The 26,468-nt window shown below is 41.2% G+C and overlaps 1 protein-coding gene and 1 pseudogene across 11 annotated transcripts in view; both read left to right on the top strand.

Moving 5' to 3' along the window:
- The window catches only part of STAU1 (staufen double-stranded RNA binding protein 1), a 66,266-nt gene that overhangs the window by 14,402 nt on the left and 25,396 nt on the right, over positions 1–26,468 (top strand). For 2 of the 11 annotated variants that reach the window (XM_035298871.3, XM_035298870.3), the window contains exons 2-5: positions 6,125–6,413; positions 15,116–15,176; positions 19,286–19,424; positions 20,939–21,104. In XM_035298871.3, the coding sequence (XP_035154762.1) occupies positions 6,345–6,413; positions 15,116–15,176; positions 19,286–19,424; positions 20,939–21,104 (435 nt within the window). In that variant the 5' untranslated portion in view covers positions 6,125–6,344. Of the gene's footprint in view, positions 1–1,148; positions 1,226–6,124; positions 6,414–15,115; positions 15,177–19,285; positions 19,425–20,938; positions 21,105–26,468 lie in introns of all 11 variants that reach the window. The other 9 variants (XM_054255440.2, XM_078371906.1, XM_035298869.3 and 6 more) reach the window with 5 other exon arrangements.
- Positions 9,183–9,853, top strand: LOC144582483 (iron-sulfur cluster assembly 1 homolog, mitochondrial pseudogene; annotated as a pseudogene).

Below are 26,468 nucleotides of genomic sequence, written 5' to 3'. Positions count from 1 at the left end.
TCCCCCTTTCCCCCTCCCCCTTCCATGGAGTTTTATTCTTGTTGCCCAGGATGCAGTGCAGTGGTGCAGTCTTGGCTTACTGCTACCTCCACCTCCCAGGTTAAAGTGATTCTCCTGCCTCAGCCTCCTGAGTAGCTAGGATTACAGGCATGTGCTACCAGGCCCAGCTAATTTTGTATTTTTAGTAGAGAGGGGGTTTCTCCATTTTGGTAAGGCTGGTCTTGAACTTCTGACCTCAGGTGATCTGCCTGCCTCTGCCTCCCAAAGTGCTGCTGGGATTACAGGTGTGAGCCACCGCATCTGGGCTTCCCCCACTTTTTTTTTGGCAGTTTGGTCATATTTCTTTTAAAAAACCTTTTATTACTGGGTGATTTAGTATATATAGGCCTGCTGTTGAACATTATTTGCTTGACATTGACCTTAAAGCAGTTTTTTCGAAATATTGTATAGGATGGTAGTGATTAACATGCTTCTGTACTAGTGTCTGCCCTGCCTACAGGTATTTGTATAATGTTTGGAGTCAATGAATTACTGATTTGGGAGACTGGTAGGGGGAAGTAATGGTGGAAACAGTTTACTTTCGGAAGACAGAGAACCACTTTGCAACTAAAAGATATGTCAGAAAAGAATCTTAGAAATAACTGGTAAAAGGAATGATGTGGGTATTTTAGGTGTATTTCAAGGCTATTAAAAAGGACTTTATGTTGTAGAAAAAGTGGTGTATTCCTTAAGGTTTTTTAATTGACCAAGTTTTTCTGGGAGTGGAGCCTCTCAAAAAACTAAAGAGAACATAGTAATGTATTTACACATGATTGCCTAAAGATATGTCACCTTGTGTCTTTGAGGAAGAACACATAGATCCTTTCCTGCAATGTGCAATCTGCCATTTATGGGTTCACATGTAATAGATGGTTAATAAATTTTTGTTGAATATTGAGTGAATATATTTTAGAATTGTTAATTGCTTTATCACAGTGAGGCACTGGAGTGTTCCTTTGTATCTGTATATCTGTGTTACATCAGATTTACTGAAAGACTTGCAAGGGGAGATGTTTAGTGAAATGTTTGTGATTATCTGAGAAGGAGGCTTCTCCAAAATTGGATGACTTGTTTCATTTCTTTGTTTCTTCTTTCTTTCTTTTTTCCAGACACATCTTGTTTGGAAATACCACTTACTATGAAGGAGAATGATATGTTGTTAACATAAAAGTATAGCTACTACATTGTAAGTTGTATTAATCCAGTTTAAAAATTGACTGTTAAAAATGTTTTTTGGCTGGGTGCGGTGGCTAACACCTTTAATCCACCACTTTTGGAGGCTGAGGTGGGCGGATCACTTGAGGCCAGGAGTTCAAGACCAGCCTGACCAACTTGGTGAAACCCTACCTCTACTAAAAATACAAAAAAAATTAGTCAGGCGTGTGGTGCACGTGTGTAGTCCCCTCTATTCAGGAGGTTAACGCAGAAGAATCATTTGAACCTGGGAGGCAGAGGTTATGGTGAGCCAAGACTGCACCACTGCCCTCCAGCCTGGGCGACAGAGTGAAACACTGTCTCAAGTAAATAAATAAATAAACAAATAAATAATGTTTTTCCATAATTGCTTGAGTATTTCATAGGGCAAAAATTTAACAATCTGTAAGTTGAAAGTGGATAAGACTGAGCATGTATTAGCAATAGCACAAGATAATTAAAAAAAAAAAGACTAAGTATGATTACAGATCATTCTGTAAACCATTTCTGGAAGAATCTGCCGCCTTGTATATTAAACAGATGACTCGGACTGCGTATTCAGTATGGTCTAGTCTTGGTAAGTTCACTGCTGAGTGCCGAATATATATTTTGTGACCACTTTTTAGTACATTATAATTAAAAAAACAACTTTCGTAGATCTCATGTGCTCAGATTCTCCTTCCCCACAACCCATAAAAAGTATTTGACGCTTGTAAAATGGTAGCTGCCAGCCAAGGCAAGATTCTATTTTATTTATTTGTTTTGTTTGTTTTTTTTTTTTTGAGACAGAGTCTTACTCTGTCACCAGGTGCCAAGCTGGGGTGCAGTGGCACAGTCTCAACTCACTGCAACCTCTGCCTCCCAGGTTCAGGCAATTCTCCTGCCTCAGCCTCCGAGTAGCTGGGACTACAGGCGCATGCCACCATGCCCAGCTTATTTTTGTATTTTTAGTAGAGATGGGGTTTCACCATGTTGGCCAGGATGGTCTTGATCTCTTGACCTCGTGATCTGCCCGCCTCGGCCTCCCAAAGTAAGATTCTATTTTTATGATAAGATTTTTGTGTTACCAAGCCAATCTTAAGACCCGGGAGGACTTGGAATTAAGGAATCTTTTAAAAGCAACATCTGTAACTCCATCATTTGGCACCTTTTATTATTATGGTGCTTATGTATGCTATGTAAACTTAGGACTTGAGAATAAGATGAGTATGTTTTTCTGACCTGGTTGGTGTCTAAAGCCCTTCAAATAGAGAAAGAACCAGAAGATGAGAGGCTCTCATCAGTGTGGGTGGCAGAGAGGCAGGGAAATGGCAGCATGACACAATTCACAGTAAGAGGTGTTTCCAGCACCAGTGAGATCTGAAGAATCTTTCAAACTTTTCAACCTAATTTTACTATGTGTAAAATAGTGTTTGTCGCTAAGAAGACTCTAACAAAGGATTTGCTCTCTTAAGTCCTTAATTTACTTGGTGGAAAACAATCCTTAAATACAGATTTAAAGGAAAATACTTATTTGCATTTAAGGACTTAGTCTTCAGGACAGTACTGTTGAACAACAGGTTCAGAATTTACACAGAAGTCATATTTCCAATTTCCACAGTGCCTTGAAGGCTGCTATGAACTATATCAGTATCAGTAGTGAAAAACTTGATTTGTTCTTTGAGTTATGTGGGCAAATGATAGGTTTTCCCACATTCATAACTGTGATGTCTGTCCTGGCTTCTCTTTCGGAGAGGAACATCTGTTTGGGTGCTGAAATATTAGCATCAGGCCAGGCACAGTGGCTCACACCAGTAATCCCAGCACTTTGGAAGGCCAAGGCAGGAGGATCACTTGAGATCAGGTGTTCGAGACCAGTCTGGCCAACATGGTGAAACGCCGTCTCTACTAAAAACACAAAAATTAGCCAGGCGTGGTGGTGCATGCCTGTAATGCCAACTGCTTGGGAGGCTGAGGCAGGAAAATTGCTTGAACCCAGGAGATGGAGGTTACAGTGAGTAGAGATTGTGCCACTGCCCTCCAGCCTCAGCAACAGAGTGAGACTTTGTCTCAAAAAAAATAAAAATAAAAAATAAAATAAAATATTAGGATCTGTTTTTTTAAAACCTTTGAGATGGAAAGGGGATTTTCTTTTCCCTGTCTAAGAATATAAGCTACTTGTTACATTAGTAAGATTGTATTTTGTGAGTTAGTATATGTGTGCTTGAAACAGAATCCCTGGCCCCTCTACTAGATATCAGTAGGTCCTCCATTCTGCACACCAGTTGTGACAACCGAAAAAATGTCTCTAGACATGGGCAGATGTCTTCTGGGGGAACAAAATTGCCCCTTCTTGAGAATTACTGCCTTAGATGCTCTGTTTAGGCTTAAATACGACACATAAAAGTGTTAAATTAGCAGGTGACTAATAATTTATGAGTATTGTTTGTTGAATTTTTATAATTATCAGGTTGGAAATTTAAATTTCCCTAGTCTTATTTGGAGAGTTTAACTTTTGTTTTGTTTTGTTTTGAACTGCATGTTTCAACCAACTGTTAGACATAACTCTTTCAGGTAAATTTAAGGGAAACATTTTTGAGGCAGTCTTAATTTAAAAAGCCTGTTCCTTTTCTCAGCTTCTAGAAAGTTTACATATTTATGACTGACTTGAGTCAAGTGCAGTGGCTCACCTCTGTAATCCCAGCACTTTGGGAGGCCGAAGTGGGCAGGTCTCTTGAAGTCAGGAGTTTGAGACCAGCCTGGCCAATGTGGCAAAACCCTGTCTCTGCTGAAAATACAAAAATTAGCTGGGCATGATGGTGTGTGCCTGTAATCCCAGCTACTTGGGAGGCTGAGGCAGGAGAATCGCTTGAACCCAGGAGGCAGAGGTTGCAGTGAGCCAAGCTTGCACCACTGCACTCCAGCGTGGGTGACAGATCAAGACACTGTCTCAAGAAAAAAAAAAATTAAAAAAAAATTTATGACTGACTTGAAATGCTGGCAGTCAGCCTGCTTTAGATAGCATTAACCAAAAGTCCCTTGGTTTACACCCTTTCTAAATTTAGGCATTCATTCAGAGTCTCAAAACTCTAAGAGCCACCCAGGACAGAGTTGGGTTGTTCTTTCTGGGATGGGAGTAGATTCTGGAGCGGATACTTTACTCCTGGCTTGTTTTTTGACCTTGAGACCTGGGGTTGGTGTTGTGAAGTTGTACATACATACACTACAAGTAATTTTTTTGTTGTAAAACGTGCTTTCAAGACAGAGTTTACAAAAAGCAGGAAACGGAGAAGGGAAGTGAGTGAGTAAATGAAGAGAAGGGAAGGGAGGAGGAAAAAAATGTTTCTGTTTTAGCAGCTGAACGGGAAAAAGAACCCCAATGAAATAAGGTCGTAGCTGACTTCTGAATGGTTCTGGTCTTGTTTCTTGACATTGGCGACTTGTCTTCTAAGACCGTTATGTAGATCTTCAATGGAATTCCTCTGTTACTTTGTTCTGATTCCAAAAGTAAAAAGGAACAACTGCACTCTTAGGGAATTTTGTTGAATAAGGTAATGCTTATGCCTCTGCTATCCAGAGTCACATTTCGGCTGAGTTTCTTTGGAGTTTTGCAGTCCTTTTTGCTCTCAGAATGTGCCAGGACTCCTCAAGTAGCTTAATTGCTGTGGTCATTCATCTTTTTCTTGAGGACCAGCTTTAAAAATCATGTTGATACTTAAAAAAATTTAAAGTATAACTTTTTGTTTATAATAGAACTTTTAATTAGTTGGTTTGCTGGTTTCTGCATTGGTTGCCTATTTCCTGAGGGACCTGTTATTTCTGTTCTTTGCTGCCACTGGTTATTATTTAAAAAAAAAAGATTTTTTTTTAAAGCCAGTCAAATTTAGCAATGGGGGTTTGTATACCAACTTTAGTGACACTAATGTTAAGCCATTGGTTATTTTTAAGTACTTTGACTCTTTGAAAACATTTTCAGCTTTTTAAGGATGGCCATGAAAATGAGCACAACTGTCCTTATTTTTGACTCGTGAAGAAATTTAATGTATTTAGAAGTAACGCCTTCATTATTCTCTTAACTTACAAGATGAAGGAAACAGGTTCCAGTGCTCCTCACCTCACCACCACACCAGTAAAATTGCCAGTCGAAAATCCATTCCTGTCTTCTTCTCCACTTTTGCTTAAGGTCTTTGTTACTCACATCACTTCTCAGGATCTATGAGCCTGGGTCGGGGTGCCTTCATTTTCTTGTTTGGGGTCTGTATTTAAATGAGACCTCAAACAAACCTTTTAGGAAAACAATACATCTGTCATTAGTAAAGGGAAAAAGAAACAGCAGAAGTATCCTGCCTTCTTTCCGTCAACTTACAGCCCTAAGGTTGTCAATCTGAGACCTGGTTCTTAAGAAGAAGCAGTGTTCACATTTCCCTGTTCCTGGTATTATAAACCTTTTATAGTTTGCTTTCAATTTCTCATAATTTTGCGAGAAAGAAACCTTTACCATACCCCAAATACTATAGAAACCTCTCCATACTTGTAAATTTGCATTTTTCAATGTAAGCTATAGTTTGCAGTCCTTTTTTTTTTTTTAATTTTTAGTCCACATAGACCATTCTTAAGGAAGTTTGCAGTTCTTAACATTCACCAATAAATATTATTATACCCTACTGATTCACTTTGTATAATGAATGTGCAGAGCACATGGATATTGTAAATCATTTAAAAAACACTGGGAAAGTGAAAAGGCCAAGAAACTTACTATATACTAAGGAGAAACATTTTGAATAAATCAACGTAGCTACATGCTAAATGGGGCTATTTTCCAGAGTAGGCAACACCATTTTGACTGACTATTGGCAATTACATATCTCCTCTATAATTTACCTTTTTATTTTCTTTCCCTTACAACTTTTAGGTAGAACTTTAGACTTCATAGCACTGAATTAACCTGCACTGAAAGCTGTTTACCTGCATTTGTTCACTTTTGTTGAAAGTGACCATGTCTCAAGTTCAAGTGCAAGTTCAGAACCCATCTGCTGCTCTCTCAGGGAGCCAAATACTGAACAAGAACCAGTCTCTTCTCTCACAGCCTTTGATGAGTATTCCTTCTACTACTAGCTCTCTGCCCTCTGAAAATGCAGGTAGACCCATTCAAAACTCTGCTTTACCCTCTGCATCTATTACATCCACCAGTGCAGCTGCAGGTAAGCATATGAATCCAAGTGTCTTCTATTTCAAATGTTTTCTTACCCTGTTTTCTGATCTGATAAGTAGGTTGCAGATTTAGGGAGCTTTCACATTTACCTTTAGAAACAAAAGAAAGGCAAAAGAAGGTATCACCACCCACACTTCTTTATCCCAGATATAGAACACTGGTTGTGTAGGGGGTTGACAGAGGCCACAGTTGACAGACCATTGTAGGTTGTGAGAATGAGAATTGGAAGCTGAAAACTACTCAAAATGTAAAGCCTCATCTGTTAAAGAGTGGTGGCTGACAGAAAGAATTGAGCAATAAATACCACCTTGGATATTCATCATCGTATGGAATAATTCTGCATTTAAAATTATTTTCCAGAACAAGTTAGGCACAGTGGTCCACACCTGTAATCCCAGCAATTTGGGAAGCTGAGGCAGGTGAATCACTTGAGGTCACGAGTTCAAGAATAGCCTTGCCAACATGGTGAAACTCCACCTCTACCAAAAAAAATATATAAAAATTAGCTGGGCTTGGTACTGCATGCCCATAATCCCAGCTACTCAGGAGGCTGAGGCAGGAGAATTGCTTGAACCCGAGAGGTAGAGGTTGCAGTGAGCTGAGATCATGCCATTGCACTCCAGCTTGGGCAACAGAGGGAGACTCCATCTCAAAAAAATAAAAATAAAATAGTTTCCCACAACTTACAAAGAGCTCTTGTGTCTGCGTAAGCCTCCTTTTTGAATGTCTAAGATTTTATCCCAAGCCAGGGGGAAGCCAGATTTACTAGAAAGCAAACAACTACATTGAGATTTGTTTCTATTTTGAACAAGTAAGTTTAAGTCTGGGAGGTTCCAGAAGTAGTTTAGAAATCATAATGAGGGCCAATTAGAAATGAAATAAAGAAGCACATTTTTTTCTCTTCTCTTCTCTTGTTTCCTTTTTTTTTGCTTCGTTTCACAGGGTCTCCACTCTGTTGCCCAGGCTGGAGTACAGTAGTGTGATTACGGTTCACTGCAGCATCAATCTCCTGGGCTCAAGTGGATCCTCTTGCCTCAGCCTCCTGAGTAGCTGTGGTTACAGGTGTGAACTATAATGCCCAGATTTATTTTCTTGTTAAAATTCTCTGCATCATGGCCAGGCATGGTGGCTCACATCTGTAATCACAGTACTTTAGGAGGCTGGGGAGGGAGATTGCTTGAGCTCAGGAGTTGGAGACCAGCCTGGGCAACGTGGTGAAACTCCATCTATATAAAAAAAATACAAAAATTGTCTGAGCATGGTGGTGCATGTCTGTGGTCCCAGCTACTCCAGAGGTTGAGTCAAGAGGGTCACTTGAACCTAGGGAATTGAGTCTGCTGTGAGCTGTAATTATATCACTGTACTTCAGCCTGGGAGATAGAGTGAGACTCTGTCTCAGAAATAAAAAAGCAAAAAAAAACTTCTTGGCTGGGCAAGGTGGCTCACACTTGTAATTTCAGTGTTTTGGGAAGCCTATTTATTTATTTATTGAGGCAGAGTCTCACTTTATTGTCTAGGCTGGAGTGCAATGGTGTGATCTCACCTCACTACACCCTCTGCCTCTTGGGTTCAAGGGATTCTCCTGCCTCAGCCTCCTGAGGCTGCAACTATATATACTTGGCTGTTTTGTATTTTTAGTAGAGACAGGGTTTCACCATCCACGCTGGTCTTCCAACTCCTGGCCTCAAGTGATCAGCTTGCCTTGGCCTCCCAAACTGCTGGAATTAGAGGTGTGAGTTACTGTGCCTGGCTGGGAGGCTAATTTAAAAATTAGCTGGGCTTGATGGTGTGCACCTGCAGCCTCAGCTACTTGGGAGGCTGAGGCAGGAGGATTGCTTGAGTCCAGGAGTTCGAGGCTGCAATAAACTGTGATTGTGCTACCTTACTCCAGCCTGGGCAACAGACTGAGACTGACTTAAAGCTTAGAAGCATTCAAATCTGATTATTAGGAAAATGAAAATGAACTATAGGTACTCTGCCAGACGCGGTGGTTCATGCCTGTAATCTCAGCGCTTTGGGAGGCCAAGGTGGGCAGATCACCTCAGGTCAGCAGTGTGAGACCAGCCTCGCAACATGGCAAAACCCTGTCTCTACTAAAAATGCAAAAATAGGCTGGGTACGGTAGCTCACACATGTAATCCCAGCAATTTAGGATGCCAAGATGGGTGGATCGCCTGAGGTCAGGAGTTTGAGACCAGCCTGACCAACGTGGAGAAACTTTGTCTCTATTAAAAATACAAAATTAGCTGGGCGTGGTGACACATACCTATAATCCCAGCTACTCAGGAGGCTGAGGCTGGAGAATCACTTGAACCCAGGAGGCAGAGGCTGCAGTGAGCTGAGATCACATCACTGCATTCCAGCTTGGGCTACAGAGCAAGAGTCTGTCTCAAAAAAAGTAAAAGATTTAAAACACTTGAGGAGAAAAATATCTACAAATATTATAGATAAGAAATTAGGCTGGGTGCAGTGGCTCACGCCTGTAATCCCTGCACTTTGGGAGGCTGGGGCAGGTGGAACACGAGGTCAGGAGTTCAAGATGAGCCTGGACAAGATGGTGAAACCCCGTCTCTGCTAAAATACAAAAAAATTAGCTGGATGTCATGGTGGGCGCCTGTTAATCCCAGCTACTCCAGAGGTTGAGGCAGAGAATTGCTTGAATCCGGGAGGCGGAGGTTGCAATGAGGTAAGATTGTGCCACTGTACTCCAGCCTGGGTGACAGAGTGAGACTCCATCAAAAACAAAACAAAACAAAAACCCCAATATTGTTATGAATAGGAGACAGGGTCTGATTAAAAAAGAAAGCGGGGGTGGGGGTTGCACCTGCCATGTCCATGGAGAGAGGCTGAGGCAGCTGAGCTTTGAGAGGCCTGAGACACCAGGGTGCGGGGATGGCAAAGATGTCGGCTTCCTTAGTTCAGGCAACTGTCTGGGCTATGAGCAAGAGGAAGCTGCATCCCACCCAGGCCGCTGTCACCCTGACACCTTCAGCAGTAAACAAGATAAAACAACTTCTTAAAGATAAGCCTAAGCATATAGGTGTAAAAGTTGATGTCTGAACCAGGGGCTGTAATGGCCTTTCTTATACACTAGAATATACAAAGACAAAAGGAGATTCTGATGAACAAGTTATTCAAGATGGAGTCAGAGTATTCATCAAAAACAAAGCACAGCTAACACTTTTAGGAACAGAAATGGACTATGTTGAAGACAAATTATCAAGCGAGTTTGTGTTCAGTAACCCAAACAGCAAAGGAACTCGTGGCTGTGGAGAAAGCTTTAATATTTGAAATCTGAGGACTCTTCTGGCCATAGGCTCCAGGAAAGCTCCTGGAAGCCTTGGGGCTCACTGCAGAAATCATGTGACTGTCACATGCTTAATGTATGGCTGCCTTGTAAGGGAAATAAAGTGATGGATTTTGAAAATGAAAACAAAAAAGCAGGGAAGATAATAAATTTAAACAATGTTCTGCTTCCCAACACCCTCCCCACAACATGGCAGGACCAGTGAAATAAATAGGTTGTCAGTGTGAGTATTTCTATACTATAGTCATGGTATAGAAGTAACAAAGTCTTTTCATCCCCTTCCTTATGCCTGTTTCCTTCACTTTGTAAATCTGTTCTTAGAGTGTTTGCTTCTCCCACTCAGCTGCATGGCATCTTCCATGCTACCTCCACAATTCCTTGGACTGGTTCAACAGATAGCATTCTTGATTTGGCATAGTCCTGCAGAGATGCTGTTTTTCCCGTATTTGCCATGTGAGGCTCTCTTAAAAGAAAAGACACAGACTGTTTGAGTCCTCTGGGATTTATTGCTTTTTCTTCTAGTGAGTTCTGGTGTCCAAATCCTATTGACTTTGTAAACTCCTGCCCACCAAGGTCATTTTATTTTACTTATATAATTGTTAGTAATAGATAAGGTCTGAGGATGGCAGCCTTTGGAGAAAAGACTAGAAGATGCCCCAGGAATGAGAGTTTCACTGTATGGAAAATGACAACAGTTGATTGAGAGATGGTAATGGCATGTTGAGTTTAGTGAAATAATGGGCAGGGTACAGCTGGTAGCTGTTTTGGTAACCAGTGTCTCTCTGTTCAGAAGACCTTGTATTCCCTTAGTTGGTTTTAATAGCAGTGCTTCATCTGATTTCAAATCTTGCTTGCCTACCATGGGTTAGTTATTACCCTGACTTCTCTCTTTTGAAGACACACCCATTCCTAGGTTACCTGGCTTCAGCTGGTTCAGAAAAGACCCCAGTTGTGTCTTCTCTGGGATTGTACTACTGGAATGATTTGCAGTTTTGTATGACTGCTGCCTACATTTGTAGACCTTCTATTTTGTTTTTCGTCTATTTTCATATCCCTAGGAGAGTAGTAGTCTTATATACTGCTAGTTGACTTCAGTGCTCTTACATTATTTTTTACTTCCTTCTAATGTGGCAAACACCATAGAGAAAAATCACAGTTGGTGTTTTGTGAATGAGTTAGTTTCAGCAAGGTCCAGCTTGAGTATAAGCTTCTGTGTGAGCAAGGTCCAGCTCACTGTAAGGTAAATATTGTCCATATTGCTTATACATTTGTATGCCACCTGAAATGTTTTCTGTATTTTTTATACTCTTGAAACTGGTGCTGTGATTCAAAATACGGATTTTCAAACTGATGAGGTTGTCTTAAACAAAAACTATACTTAGACAACATTATAGATTTTTTTTTTTGAGACGGAGTCTTGCTCCATTACCCAGGCTGGAGAGCAGTGGTGCTGTCTTGGCTCACTGCAGCCTCCGCCTGGTGGATTCAAGTGATTCTCCTGCCTCAGCCTCCTCAGTAGCTGGGACTACAGGTGCATGCCACCCATGCCTGACTAATTTTTTTGTATTTTTAGTAGAGACTGAGTTTCACCATGTTAGCCAGGATGGTCTCTACCTCCTGCCTCGGCCTCCCAAAGTGCTGAGATTACAGATGTGAGCCACTGGCCGATTACAAATTTTTGAAGTTGTTTCTTTTTTCATTTTTGCCAATAGGTCAAAGAAATATGCTTCTTTTTTGGAATAATTGGCTTTTTACTGTATTTTTTATTTTATTTTATTTATTTTATTTTTGAGATGGAGTCTCACTCTGTAGCCCAGGCTGGAGTGCAGTGGTGTGATCTCGGCTCACTGCAGTCTCTGCTTCCCAGGTCCCAACTCAAGGACTTCTCCTACCTCAGCCTCCCAAGGAGCTGGAATTACAGGCATGAGCCACCATACCCAGCTAAGTTTTGTATGTTTTAGTAGAGACGGGGTTTTACCATGTTGGCCAGTCTGGTCTTGAACTCCTGACCTTGTAATCCGCCTGCCTTGGCCTCCCAAAGTGCTGCGATTACAGGCGTGAGCCACCGTGCCAGGCCTACTTTTTTTTTAGTCTTTATCTGCTGCCCAGGCTGGAGTGCAGTGGTACCATCACATCTCACTGCAGCCTCTACCTCTCAGGCTCAAGTAATCCTCCCACTTTGGCCTCCTGAGTAGCTGGGACCACAGGTGCATGCCACCACACCCAGCTAATTGTTTTTTATTCTTTGTAGAGACGAAGTCTTGCTATGTTGCCCAGGCTTGTCTCGAGTTGCTGGGCTCAAGCAATCCACTCACCTTGGCCTCCCAAAATGCTGGGATTTCAGGTTTGAGCCACCTCACCTGGCCATATTTTGCTTTTAAAACTCCAAATAGTGTTTGGCTATTTGGGATTCTGAACGAAGACAATTCTCAAGCACCTGTGATTGATTCCTGTAAGTGTTTTAGCTCTGGACCACCTCATGTCTGCAGCTTGCTTCTGACTCCTCTCCTGCTTGTTGCACATAGACCTTAGGGCAGGGAGATGATGTGATGGGAAATCAGTTTTTTCACTTGTTAGCAATCCAAAGGTTTGAAGATGCAAAGTAGAAATTAGTCTCAAAGTGAGTATTTTGTATTGTCTCTGGTTTCAGTTATCCTTGTCATTCCCCTTATCAGAGAATGAAAGTCTGACTATAATTTTAAATTTTGCTAATCATTATTTAAGAATTCAGTCTTTTTAGAACATGTGGAAAAAAGAGAATTCTGTCTTTGAAACTTGTTTGATATCTATAATAACAGCACATTTTGGAACTTAATTCTTGCATATCTGGAGTTGTCTTCTTTTTTCCCCAACCATCTAGGACATAAAGATACGGGGTTGTCTTTTGCAGCTGTAGTGTAAGATGATACAGTATGATAAGGAATTGAACCTTCTGCTTCTGATTCTAACCTTGCAGCAAAGATAATATAATTAAGGATGAGCGATTTATCTCATTATACCTCATTTTCCTTCACATGTAAACCTCAAGCCTTGAATAAATCAAATGTTTCTTTTCATCTGACTAAAAGTAACATCAGGCACAATCATAAATAGTCACTGTAGCATAACACAGTTGAGTTGCCTTTCCAGTCAGGTAGATCTGGGTTTGAATCTCAGCTTGTTACTAGCTGTGTGATCTTGGGCAAGTTGCTACTTTTTTTTCAGTTTCCTCATCTGTAAAATGGGGACAATAATACTCACCAAACAGGTTTATTACTAGAATTTAATGAGAGCATATATATTAACGTGTGGAGCACAATGCCTGGCACCTAGTAAATGCTTGAGAAATCGTAGTTGTTATTATTAAGCAATTAGGCATTTAGGAAAAATATTTCCCACTCACACAAAATTAGCTTAAAAATGTTGTTATAAAGCATAATTCTATTTGAAATGTGTCTTTATATTTAGAAGGCAATTAGGGGCCAGGAGCAGTGGCTTATGCCTGTATTCACAGCACTTTGATAGGCTGAGGCTGGCAGATCACTTGAGGTCAGAAGTTCAAGACCAGCTTGGCTAACATGGTGAAACCCCGTATGTACCAAAAAATACAAAAATCAGCTGGACATGGTGGTACGTACCTGTAGTCCCAGCTTCTCCGGAGGCTGAGGCAGGAGAATGACCTGAACCTGGGAGACAGGGGTTGTAATGAGCTGAGATGGCACCCTGCATTCCAGCCTGTACAACAGAGTGAGACCCTGTATCAAAAAATAAATTAATTAAAATTAAAAGAGGCAATTAGTCATTTAAAAATAATTGTTGTGGTTTCCTTACAGGATTTTTTTGCAGACCTTAACTTTGGGATTCCCTTTATTAATTGTTTTTATTATATTTTGGCTCATGTTCTTTCTCACTTGAACTTTTAGTAATTTAGTTACTTTGACCGTGTGTTCATCTGTAACCTTATATTTTCTTTTTACCCACAAGTTGCTCAAAGAGGAGAAGTTGTTCTCTCTCTCTCAGATACTCAGATATTTGAAAAATCAGAGATATGGTGTACTTTTAATTCTATCAAAACCAAGATTCTAAACTTGCTACCAACAGAATGCAGCAGAGTGGCAAGTAGCACCTGATGGAGAAAGACCTAGAGAAAGGCAAGACTGTTCATGAGAATAACTTGGTGTTTTTTTGTTTTGTTTTTTAAGCATTTTCCCCTTCAACATTTATCCATGAGACAATCACCAAGATGACCCAGGGATTATACTGTGTTGCAGGCTTTTACCATTTGACTTTATTGCCTGCCAGGGTCTTGAGGTCATGTGGTTATTTGTACTTAAATGAGTAGCCTGGTGAACTGTAGAACACATACAGGAGATCCTTGATATCCTGATGTGTCAAGGGGTGTTAAAAGGATTCTTTCTTTTTTTAAATTTTTTGAGGTAGAGTCTTCCTCTGTGCCCCAGGCTGGTGTGCAGTGGTATGATCTCAGGTCACTACAACCTCCGCCCCCCCCGGGTTAAGGCAGTTCTCCTACTCAGCCTCCTGAGTAGCTGGGACAGGTGTGTACCACCATGCCTGGCCAAATTTTGTAGTTTTAGTAGAGATGGGGTTTTACTGTATTGGCCAGGCTGGTCTTGAACTCCTGACCTCAGGTGATTCACCTGCCTCTGCTTCCCAAAGTGCTGGGATTACAGGCATGAGCCACTTTGACCAGCCTTTTTTTTTTCCCCCTCTTTTGAGGTGGAATCTCGCTCCGTTGCCCAGACTGGGGTGCAGTGGTGCAATCTTGGCTCCCTGCAACCTCTGCCTCCTGGGTTCAAGTGATTCTCCTGCCTCAGCTACCTAAATAGCTAGAATTACAGGCATGTGCCACCATGCCTGGCTAATGTTTATATTTCTAGTAGAGACGGGGCTTCACCCTGTAGGCCAGTCTGGTCTCAAACTCCTGACCTCAAGTGATCTGTGTGCCTCGGCCTCCCAAAGTGCTAGGATTACAGGATGAGCCACCATACCTGGCCAATACAGGATTCTTTTGCTTTTTCATTTGTTTGTTCCTTTTTTTTTCTTTCTTTTCTTTTAGAGAGGGGTCTCGCTATGTTGCTCAGGCTGGAGTGCAGTGGCTATTCACAGGCGCAGTCCCACTACTGATCAGCACAGGAGTTTTGACCTGCTCTGTTCTAACCTGGGCCATTTCACCCCTCCTTAGGCAACCTGGTGGTCCCCCACTCCTGGGAGGTCACCACATTGATGCCGAACTTAGTGAGGACACCAGATCAGCATAGCACACTACAGCCCAGAACTCCTGGGCTCAAGCGATTCTCCCACCCCAGCCTCCCAAGTAGCTGGGACTACAGGCATGTGCCACCACACCTAGCCAATACAGGGTTCTTTATGTTTTTTTTCTTTAGTGGAAGCTGTGCGCTGAGGGAATCCTAAAATTAAGACCTACAAGAAAAATCAGCTATGAAGGCAAGTTGCCCCACCCCTTAGGCATCAAATTTAAACGACCTAGACATACTACTCAAATCTAGGTTTCTCTTGTAAATAATGTGTAAGTGAGATAAAGTGATACTCCGTGATAAAATCAGGAAAAAAAAAAGTTTCAATTGTTTTTTTTGTTGTTTTTTTTTTGAGACAGAGTCTCAAAAGTCTCTCTATCATCCAGGCTGGAGTGCAGTGGTGTGTTCTCGGCTCACTGTAACTTCCACTTCCCGGGTTTATGCCTAAGCCTCCCGAGTAGCTGGGATTACAGACATGTGCTAGCACACCTGGCTAACTTTTGTATTTTTAGTAGAGACGAGGCCTCATCATTGTTGGCCAGGCTGGTCTTGATCCTGACCTCAGGTGATCCGCCCACCTCAGCCTCCCAGAGTGCTGGGTTTACAGGCATGAGCCACCATACCTGACCACTTCAATTGATTTTGTTAAATTCCGAAGTAGTAAATCTCAGATCTTTGGGGTGCATCAGAATTACTTTGGGAACTTATTAAAATCCTACCACTTTAGAAGTCTGAGACCGAGAGATCATGGAGCCCAGGAGTTTAAGACCAGCCTAAGTAACACAGGGGGACCCTGCCTCTGCAAAAATTAAAAAATTAGCCAGGTATGGTTGCATGTGCCCATATTCCCAGCTACTCAGGAGGCTGAAGTGGGAGGATTGTTTCAACCCAGGAGACTGCAAGGAGCTATGATTGTGCCACTGCACTCCAGCCTGGACAACAGAGCAAGACCCCATCTCAAAAATTGAAAAAAGGGGTGGTTCTGTTTTCAAACAAGAACCCAAAAATATATTACAGCATCAAAACAAATATTGTCTTAATTTGTGTGAAGTACTGCTATGTGTTTAAATCAAGTTTGCAAAATCTTTCATGAGAAGTAATTGGAAGAATATTTCAAGGCTGGACATGGTGGGTCATACCTGTAATCCTAGACTTTGGCAGGCTGAGGCAGGTGGATCACTTGAGGTCAGTTCAAGACCAGCCTGGCCAATGTGGTGAAACCCCATCTATACTGAAAATATAAAAATTAGCCGGGCATGGTGGCAGGTGCCTGTAATCTCAGCTACTCAGTTGGCTGAGGCAGGAGAATTTCTTGAACCCAGGAGGTGGAGATTGCATTGAGCTAAGATTGAGCCACTACAGTCCAACCTGGGGACAGAGTGAGACTGTATCTCAAAAAAAAAAAAAAAAAAAAAAATTTCAGTGTATACACACAGAATCTTTTTTTGTTTATGAAAATGACAAAAAGCTGGGTGTGGTGGCTCACGCTTATAATCCCAGCACTTTGGGAGGCTGAGGCGGATGGGTCACAAGGTTAAGACATCGAGACCATCCTGGTCAACAAGGTGAAACCCTGTCCCTACTAAAAATACAAAAATTAGCTGGGCATGGTGGTACGCGCCTGTAGTCCCAGCTTCTTGGGAGGCTGAGGCAGGAGAATTGCTTGAATCCAGGAGGCAGAGGTTGCGGTGAGCCAAGATTGTGCCATTGCACTCTGGTCTGGGTAACAACAGAGAAACTCAGTCTCAAAAAAAAAAAAAAAAGAAAATGACAAAAAAGGATAAGAAGGGGATGACAGGATAAATCGTCAGGATAAGACCAGGCCTCGTGAACATGTTTCATGAACATTAAAAGTGTTCAAGGTTCAAGAGACATATTACAGTCTATGTCAGGTTTCATGAATTGAGAGCTCACACTCTTCATTTCTAGGAATTTACGGTACAGCTGACACTTGGAGATCAGTACTGGGGAGCTCACTGAACTATTATTACAAAGGTTAAACACAGCTGCTGCCAAAGCTTTGGAGGGAACAAAATTTTCTAAGCCCACAATCTGCCCTTTTGGTAGTGAAGGAAGGAATCTAGGTCTTATGTGTGGGCCAAACAGTTTCAAAAGGGTGTCTAGATGTACTGTTTAGTATGTATATGAATGGTTTCTTAACAAACTTGTTGATTTTGAAAGCACAGATTCTATACTACCAGTGACAAATGCTTATTTTTTGGGGGGGAATCATTAACCTCATTCTAAAGCAGTGGTTTCCAATCTGTGGTCCTTCAACTCCTGACAATCTGGAAAAGCGGTCATAGGAAGGATGGCGGGTGACCATATGATTTCAAAGATTTCTGAAAAGTTTAATGAAAATAGATTTTTTGATAAGATTTTATAGATTACCAAGAATGCAAGTTTTATCTAGAGTCACATCAAGTTGGTTTAGTGATTGTAATTTTGTTGGTCAGAAGTGCTGATTGTCAATTGTATGTCTCTTAATTATTAAAAAAGAATGAGAAAATGTAAATACTACTTAAATACAAGGCAGCGGGTAGTATGTCTTCAAACAAGGGACCCACGCAGGGAGAATACTAATCCAGAAGGTGTGGCTGGTGAAGAGTTGGGGATCAGTGACCTGGAGGCTGTGTCAGGAATGGCTGTTATAGCAGAGACTCCGTCACATGTATGAAGTCATTCCAGGTCTTGGTACGTAGGAAGGAATCTGGGAAGTTCTCAGGCATATCTTTCTTGTTAATTTTGATTTTTTGTGTTATACTTTTTTCATATTTATTCTCTACTGCAGACACATTGTATGGATCAGAGCTGCTCTTAAAATGATTCGGCTGTACTTAAAATGCAATTATATGAATTTTGTAAGAAATATAATTCTGATGTAAGGGAGAGACAGATCAGTAATTCATGTGGCCCTCTGTGCAAACCCCAAAGATACTCTATAATTTGATTCAAGCATTAAATAATAGTTAAACCAATTATAGTATAGAATCAGGTCATTTTTATTTCTCTGTATATACATCCTAAAAAGGCATTTTAAAGTGAATTTTTGTGTGCTTTTAGATTTTGGCATTGCTAGTGTTCTGTTTTTGATGTGAAAGTGTTGTGTTTAAATATGACTGTGCACTGACACTAATCTTTCCAGGCTGGCTTTCTTTCTAAATGGTTTGTAAAGGCCTGTGCATTGGATAAACTGAGAGAAAACAATTGGAAAATGAATAACATGTATTTTCTGAAGTTGGTAATTTTCAGATAACCTGTTGTATTTGAAAATGGAACTCATTTTCCTAACAAGTCGCCACAGGTCAGATTCCTAACAAGTTACCACAGGTCAAATTGTATTAGAAATGTCAAGAATGGAAATATATGAATATTTTGGGGGCCTTGTGTGACTTCTCCAAAGAGAATTGTGTTGCCGCTTCCTCAGTGATTTTCACGTTTCCGTAAGGTGCACATCATGTTGTATTGTAGCTCTTTGAGTGTGCTTTGTGTTCTTTGAACTCCTCTGGGGTTAAGCTTAACACAGTGCTTTGCATTCTAGTAATAAATGCATCATTCAGTAGTGTATAGAGACATACTTCTGAGTGTAAGCCAATAACCTTGTCAATTAGTACAACCAAGGTTATATTGATTAAGAATTCTCAAACAGTAAAACAATTTGGACAGTTACATAGGATTTTTTTTTATTTTTAGACGGAGTTTCGCTTTTGTTACCCAGGCTGGAGTGCAATGGCACGATCTCGGCTCACCGCAACCTCCGCCTCCTGGGCTCAGGCAATTCTCCTGCCTCAGCCTCCTGAGTAGCTGGGATTACAGGCATACGCCACCATGCCCAGCTAATTTTTTGTATCTTTAGTAGAGACGGGGTTTTACCATTTTGATCAGGATGGTCTTGTCTCTTGACCTCGTGATCCACCTGCCTCGGGCTTCCAAAGTGCTGGGATTACAGGCTTGAGCCACCGTGCCCGGCCTGCATAGGACTTTTTAATCATGAAATTTGATATGTTTTAGAACTTACTTCTGAAAACTGTACCATATAGCTTTCACTGATAATGTCGCGGGGTTAAATTGTGACTCCTCTTACAGCCCTCAGAGTAGATTTTGTGCTGTTGACTGTGTATTAATATGGAGAAATCACAGCATATTCTTGGATTTCCTTGTCTGATGCCTAGCAGTGAGCCACCCAGGTCCTTTTGTGTAATGCATCATGAATCCAATTAGTAGAAAGCATGCTATTACTTTTTATTTGAGTATCATTCTCATATCAGAAACAAATTTTTTTTTTATTCTTTCTTGCAGAAAGCATTACCCCTACTGTAGAACTAAATGCACTGTGCATGAAACTTGGAAAAAAACCAATGTATAAGCCTGTTGACCCTTACTCTCGGATGCAATCCACCTATAACTACAACATGAGAGGAGGTGCTTATCCCCCGAGGTATGTGTGAAGTTTTTTTTTTGTTTTTTGGTAAAACACAGGTGAAGATATGTCTGATCTTTTACATAAACTAGTAACCTCTAGATTGTGGCGGGAGTAATGATTTGGTTTGGGCCTTCCAAGTGTTGAAGTGAGTCTTAATTAGGTTTGTACCTTTGGAACTGTGTCTTTGTGCCCCCTTTTTTTTTTCCTGAGGAGGTTTTGCTCTGTCGCCCAGGCTCCAATTGAGATTGTACAGTGGCGCAATCTCACTGCAACCTCCACCTCCCAGGTTCAAGTGATTCTCCCTGCCTTAGCCTCCTGAGTAGCTGGGATTATAGGTGCCCACCACCATGCTCGGGTAATTTTTTTTATTTTTTAGTAGAGATGGGGTGTTGCCAGGTTGGCCAGGGTGATCTTGAACTCCTGACCTCAGATGATCCACCTCTCTTGGCCTCCCAGAGTAATGTGATTACAGGCATGAGCCACTGTGCCTGGTTGCCCCTCCTTTTTTTTTTTTTTTTTTTTTAAATCAATTGAGACAGGGTCTCCCTATGTTGCCCAGACTGGTCGGGAACAGAGTTCAAGAGGTTCTCCTGCCTCAGCCTCCTAAAGTGCTAGGATTACAGGCGTGAGCCATTACATCTGGCCCTGTGTGTGTGTTTAACTACTGCCTTTGGAAAGGGCCTGAGCATGTTCCTCACTGGCAGTGTGGCTTGTGCCCTCAAACAGTCTGGTTAAAGATCACCCTTGTAACTCCTTTGTGTAAATGAATTATATTTGGACATGATTCCCATAGCATAATGATTCCTGTAATACAATGATTCCCAGCATTTATAGATACCTTATTATTGGGTACTTTTTGGTTTTTGAACTTGTGAGCTTTGTAAGTAGCTCTGGTGCAATAAAATATTAATTGAAACCTGAAAATGCCATGCATTGAAAATCTTTTGCTCATGATAATAAGACATTAGTGGATAGATGATGAGCAAAATGGAATTCTTCATTTCCCTGCTCTCTGTTTGGGGGTTAAGTCATTTTAAAAATATAAGCTATGAAATAGATAAGAAACTGGATTCTGCTAGGTAGGCTACAGCTTGTTGGGATTTCTCGAAATGAGGATCCTTCCTAAAAGACCTGTACATTAAAATTCCCAGCCTCCTATTGGAGACATGCAAGTGTAAAGCTAAGGTTTGAGAAGGCAGAGCAAGCTACATTTCTGTCTCAGCCAAAGCCTAATTTATTTTAGATTTTATCAGTACAGGTTAGCATGATACATTGAATTCATAATTTATAAGCCATTGTATTTCATGAAACATAAGTTGGGATTGCTAAACACTCTTTGCTTATACTGTGTAGAAATTCTAATTCAGTTTAAGCTTTTATGAAATCTGGATATATTGATGAAGAGTGGTTAGCATCAAACACTAATGTGAGTAGGATCGTGATGAAGGAAAGATTTGCATTTGCTAGAGGATGTATGGGTGACTTACCAACTTGAGACTATAATTTGCCTAACCCCCTTTTATTTCTAGGTACTTTTACCCATTTCCAGTTCCACCTTTACTTTATCAAGTGGAGCTTTCTGTGGGAGGACAGCAATTTAATGGGAAAGGAAAGACAAGACAGGCTGCGAAACATGATGCTGCTGCCAAAGCATTGAGGATCCTGCAGAATGAGCCCCCGCCAGAGAGGCTGGAGGTGAGGAGCAGAGCCCAGGTTCTCTGACACTTTGACAGGGTAGAAGGGTCATGGGGAGATGTCACTGCACATTATCTTTTCTAAGAAGGCACATTAACAGCTTTCCATAATTTTTCTTTGAATGCCTCCAAGCTTTTGTGCTCTGTAGCTTTCTTCCTTTTTACCCCTTTTTTCTTTTAAAATTAAGAAAATCAGTTACCTTCTTTTTTACTTGATGGCATGGTTTTGAGTGACATGATATGGTGTGAACATGTTAGAAAGTTTGCAATTCAATTGAGTTGTGAAGAACATGTATGGATGAAGTCTTCAGTGCTGAAGATTACACTTGACAGAATCTACTGTGATTTGTGATACTAGATTAGAGAATTTTCTGAAGCTGTTCTTGACCAGCCAGTCTTGATGATATTGAAGCACCTGTTATCTGTTGCCGCATAACGGACCATTACAACATTTAATGATGGTTTAAACATCTCCAGGCATTTATTTTTTGCTCATGAGTCTGCAGTTGAGGCAGGGCTTGGCAAGGGTTGTTCCACACAGCTTTGGTTGAGGTAGCTCTGCAGGGGGATGAATGATCTGCTTTTAAGATGGCTCACTCATGTGGCTGGTAAGTTGATGCTTGCTGTCAGCTAGGAGCTCAGCTGGGGCTCTGGCCCCAGGACCTCATTTCATCCCTGGGTGACCTATGGAAAAATTGCCTACATTTCCTCATGGTATGGTGTCTGGTTGCCAAGGGTAAGCATCCTAGAAGATAGGAAATGGAAGCAGCTGCCAGTTTCTTAAGGCTTAGGCCCAGAAATCACAGCATCGAGTCGACCATACTCTACTGGTCAAGTGGGCACGGAGCCCAGATTCAAAGGAAGGAGATAGAGAAACGTCACTTTTTAAAAAATTGAGATAAAAATTATATAGCCTAAATTTACCACTTTAAGTGTACAATTCAGTGGATTTTAGTACATTCACAATATGGAGAATCCCACTTCTAAATAAAAGGATTGTCAAAGAATTAGGGGACATATTTTAAAACCACCATGATAGGAAAAAAAAGTTTTTGTGACTAAACAGCAATATAATTCTTAGGGAATCAGTAACTCCATGCCATTGAGGGGTTAGAGCATTAGTGAATATCTTTGGCCAGGTAGAATCTTATGACAGATAAAATAACAAAGTCCAGAAGAAGCCCAGTGAATTGAAAACATTGAGATTTCATAATTCTGTTTAATTACAGCAGGAAATGCCACCTGAAAATATCTCTGGGTAGTGTTTGACTTTTCTTCCCCAGGAAATATGTTCACAAAGAACAAGAAGAACTTGCAGAGAACAGTGGGCTAATTATGTGATGAGAGGTGTAGACCCCAGTGGACCTTGGGCAGGGTGCCTGGTGAGGTCTATTGTATCTGTTGCCACCCAGGGCGACCCAGCTCAGACTTCATGGCTGGCCGCACAGAAGCAATTTGTTTTTCTTTTGTTACGCTGCGTTTCCATTTTCCACTGTAATCACCTCTTCTAACAGATGATCTGTTTCCAGGGCCCACTGAGGACCAGATAAAAGAAAATGAGGCTGTAGCTAAAAGAGGAGGATTTAGTGAAGTTAAAAGGATGAGCTTTTCAGTGGTGAGATTTGTTAAAACATCAAAAAGGTAGTAGTATAATGTGAGTTATTTTGGAGGCTTTTCAGTTTTTTTACTTGACTGGTGCTAATTTAATTGGAGTCCGATTGTATAGGTATTTCTAGTTCCTTCCAGCCAACAGTTGATAAACAATTGCTGGGTACTGATACAGGGATTTTCTGCATCACAATCACTTGATAAGTTAAAAAAAAAAAAAAATTTCTGGGCCCAACCCCAGGATTCTAATGTAGTAGATCTAAGGTAAGACCCAGAAATCTGGCTTTTTTTTTTTTTTTTTGAGACAGTCTCCCTCTGTTGTCCAGGCTAGAGTGTAGTGGAATGATCTTGGCTCACTGCAACTTCATCTCCTGGGTTCAAGTGATTCTTGTGCCTCAGCCTCCTGAGTAGTTGAGACTACAGGTGCTCACCACGATGCCCGGCTTATTTTTGTATTTTTAGTAGAGACTTAGTTTTCAGCATGTTGCCCAGGCTTTTCTCAAGCTCCTGAGCTCAGGTGATCTGACCCCTTTGGCCCTCCAAAGTTCTGGGATTATGGGCTTGAGCCACTCAGCCATGTTGTTGTTAATAAGCTCTTGGAGTGATTCTGAGGTATGGTAAAGGTTGGAGAACCACAGATCTGAATGCTGTCAGCACTTCCCCAGGAGTGAGTCCTCCATGAGAGTGATCACAGTATTGCTACAAAGGATGAGCGCCTTTTAGAGTTTCTGAGTCTTGTGCTCTCACTCACTAGAACAGCGTTGGTTGACACAGTCCTGTGGGCAGCAGCTGTTGTAGACATGTTCTCCTGAGCTGAGTTTTCACTCGCTCCTGTGAAATCTCAGAGGAGCTTTGCTGGGAGTGGTGGTTAAATCTGCTTGTGCCCCTTGATATTTCTCCTCCGTGCCCCCTTTTCTAGCTATATAGAATTTGAAGTAGAGACCATGCCTTTCAGAAATGGCTTAAAGGCTGGCCTTGGCCAGTGAAATGAAGAGTCATTAACTCAGAGAAGACAAACTTGAAGTACTAGATGAGTATCCCTTATCCTAAATGCTTGGGACCAGAAGTGCTTTAGATTTCAGAGCTTTTTTTGATTTTGGAATATTTTTCCATTATACATAATGAGATATCTTGGGGATGGGACCCAAGTCTAAACATAAAATTTGTGTTTCATATACATCTTATACACAAAGCCTAAATGTAATTTTATGTTTTTCTTCGGGATATTGAATAAACTTTTTCAATATCCCTGAAAAATGTGATGTGTTGCATGAGGTTATGTACGGAATTTTCCACTTGTGGCATCATTTTGGTGTTCAGAAGTTTGATTTTTGGAGCATTTTAGATTTTGTATTTTTGAATTAGGAATGATTAGCCTGTAGTAAGTGAAACACTTGGCCTCTTTCGTAGGTGTGCTACCCTTCATTTTATCAGGCACTGTGATAGTGGGCAGTAGGGGAATAAAGAGAGACAGTTTTAAAAGATAATTTTTTTTTCCTTAAAAATAGTGCATATGGGCTATAAAAAATACTAAATTCAAAAACAAGGAAAAATAAATGATTTATAAAGTTACCACTTACAGATAATCACATATAGACCTTTTGGTGTATATTCACTGACAAGCACATATGCAGGTAAATACAGGTGCCTATCTATTTCATAAAAATGGCATGACAGTGTACAGTAACAACCTTTTTTCCACTGATGAGTATATTTTGAATATGTTACATCATTTACGTGTAATTCTTTGGAGGACTCAAATTCATTGCACACATAAGCACTTTTTAATGGCTGCAAAATATTCTACTGTGTGAATGTACTGCTTTATTTTCCAACAGGGACTTGATTTTTAGGTTGTTTGTAGTTTTCCCTCTTATAAAATGGGTCAGGTAGAACATTGTTGCGGTAAAGTCTTTGTCCATAGTCCTAGAAGTGGAATTGCTGAACCAGAGGGCATACACGGTGGTACATACGGCCAAGTTCTCCACAGAAAGAGGGTGCCATTTTAGAACCTGTGGACAGGCTGTAAGCAGCCTGTGTGTCCACAGCCTGGCAACATTGGAAGTGATCATTTTAAACAAATTGTCAGTGTTGCTGTGGAAAATTTGTGGAGCATGTGATTGTGTGGTGGATCAATGCATCTTCTCTAGAAGATACGCAGTAAAGCCAGTACTTGCTGTCTACAGGGCAGGTATAGTCTGGACCCTCCATGCCAGCGCTGTGCTAGACCCTGAGTTGAAAACAGCCAGTGCTGTCCCTTTTCCTGTGAACTTAGTCAAATGGAGCTGCCAGACATTAACATTAATGTCAGCAAAAAGTGCAGTTAGTGCAAGGTTGTATGGGTGACAAGGATTAGAAGAACATAAAATACCTCATTTAGGTTGGAGTAATGGTGTTGAGTTCCGAGCAGTCTTTTCAGAGGAAGAGACGTTTGCTGAGACTAAAGATAAGCGAAGAGCAGGGACAGTGTATGCTCAGAGAGGGAGCGGCAGTTGCAAAGGCTCCAAGTTAAGAAAAAGTGCATGGGTTGCTTATTTACTTATTTATTTAATCTAAGGTTTGTGCTAATAAAGGATGAGTTTTACTCAGTGTCTAAGCTATTAGGAGCAGTATGGTCATAGCTGCAGTGTCTGTAATAGAGAAAAATGGGCTAGCTTAAATGTCCATTACTAGGAAAGTGGTTAAAAACATGGCTGCATTTATCCCATGAGTACCAGTGTGGTGTCTAATATACACAGGCATGAAAGGGAATCAAGATGCAAAGCTGTTACTGTGTGTACAGTGTGATCCTGTTGGTGTTTCAGTAGACAGCAAAGCCAACTGTAAGTGTGGGTATATATTTTTCTTTCTTTCCTTTTTTTTTTTTTGAGACAGGGTCTCTCTGTCACCCAGGCTGGAGTGAAGTGTAGAGGTATGATTGTGGCTCACTGCAACCTTGACCTCCCTGGATTCAGGTGATCCTCCCATCCCTGCCTTATGAGTAGCTGGGACTATAGATGCATGCCACCATGCCCTGCTGATTTTTGTATTTTTTTACAGAGTTGGGGTTTCTCCATGTTGTCCTGGCTGGTCTTAAACTCCTAGGCTTAAGTGATCTCCCCACCTTATCTCCCAAAAAACTGGGATTACAGGCATGAGCCACCTTAAATAGCCTGAAGTTTTTAAAATACTTTGTTTTACTTTTGTAAAAATGAATAAATGCAGCTCTTTCTGGTTTTGAGTCCTTATCTTCACTTGGGACAGTTGCCTACTTAAGTAGATGTAAAGTGAAATCAGAGATCCATTTATTTATTTTCTTGAGATGACTCTCACTTAGGCTGGATTGCAATGGCGTGATTTTTGGCTCACTGCAGCTCCGCCTCCCGGACTCAAGCAATCCTTCCACCTCAGCCTCCAGAGTAGCTGGGATTACAGGTGTGTGCCACCACACCTGGCTAATTTTTGTATATTTGGTAGAGATGAGGTTTCACTATGTTTCCCAGGCTGGTCTTGAACTCCTGAGCTCAAGTAACCCACATGCCTTGGCCTCCCAAAATGCTGGGATTACAGGCATGAGCCACAGCGCCTGGCCTAAAATTGGAGACCTTAACAATCTCCTTGTTTTCCTCAGTGTTCATTGGACCTTAGTTTTCTTTTTTTTATTTTTTTTCTGACAGAGACGAGTCTCGCTATTGTTGCCCAGGCAGTGGCTATGTTACACAGATAGGATCATAGTACCCTGTGGCCTTGAAGTCCTGGCTTCAAGAGTTCCTCTAGC

This window comes from Callithrix jacchus, chromosome 5 (assembly GCF_049354715.1).
Source record: "Callithrix jacchus isolate 240 chromosome 5, calJac240_pri, whole genome shotgun sequence".
Classification (NCBI taxonomy): Eukaryota; Metazoa; Chordata; class Mammalia; order Primates; family Cebidae; genus Callithrix; species Callithrix jacchus.
This window is presented reverse-complemented; position numbering and strand designations above follow the sequence as displayed.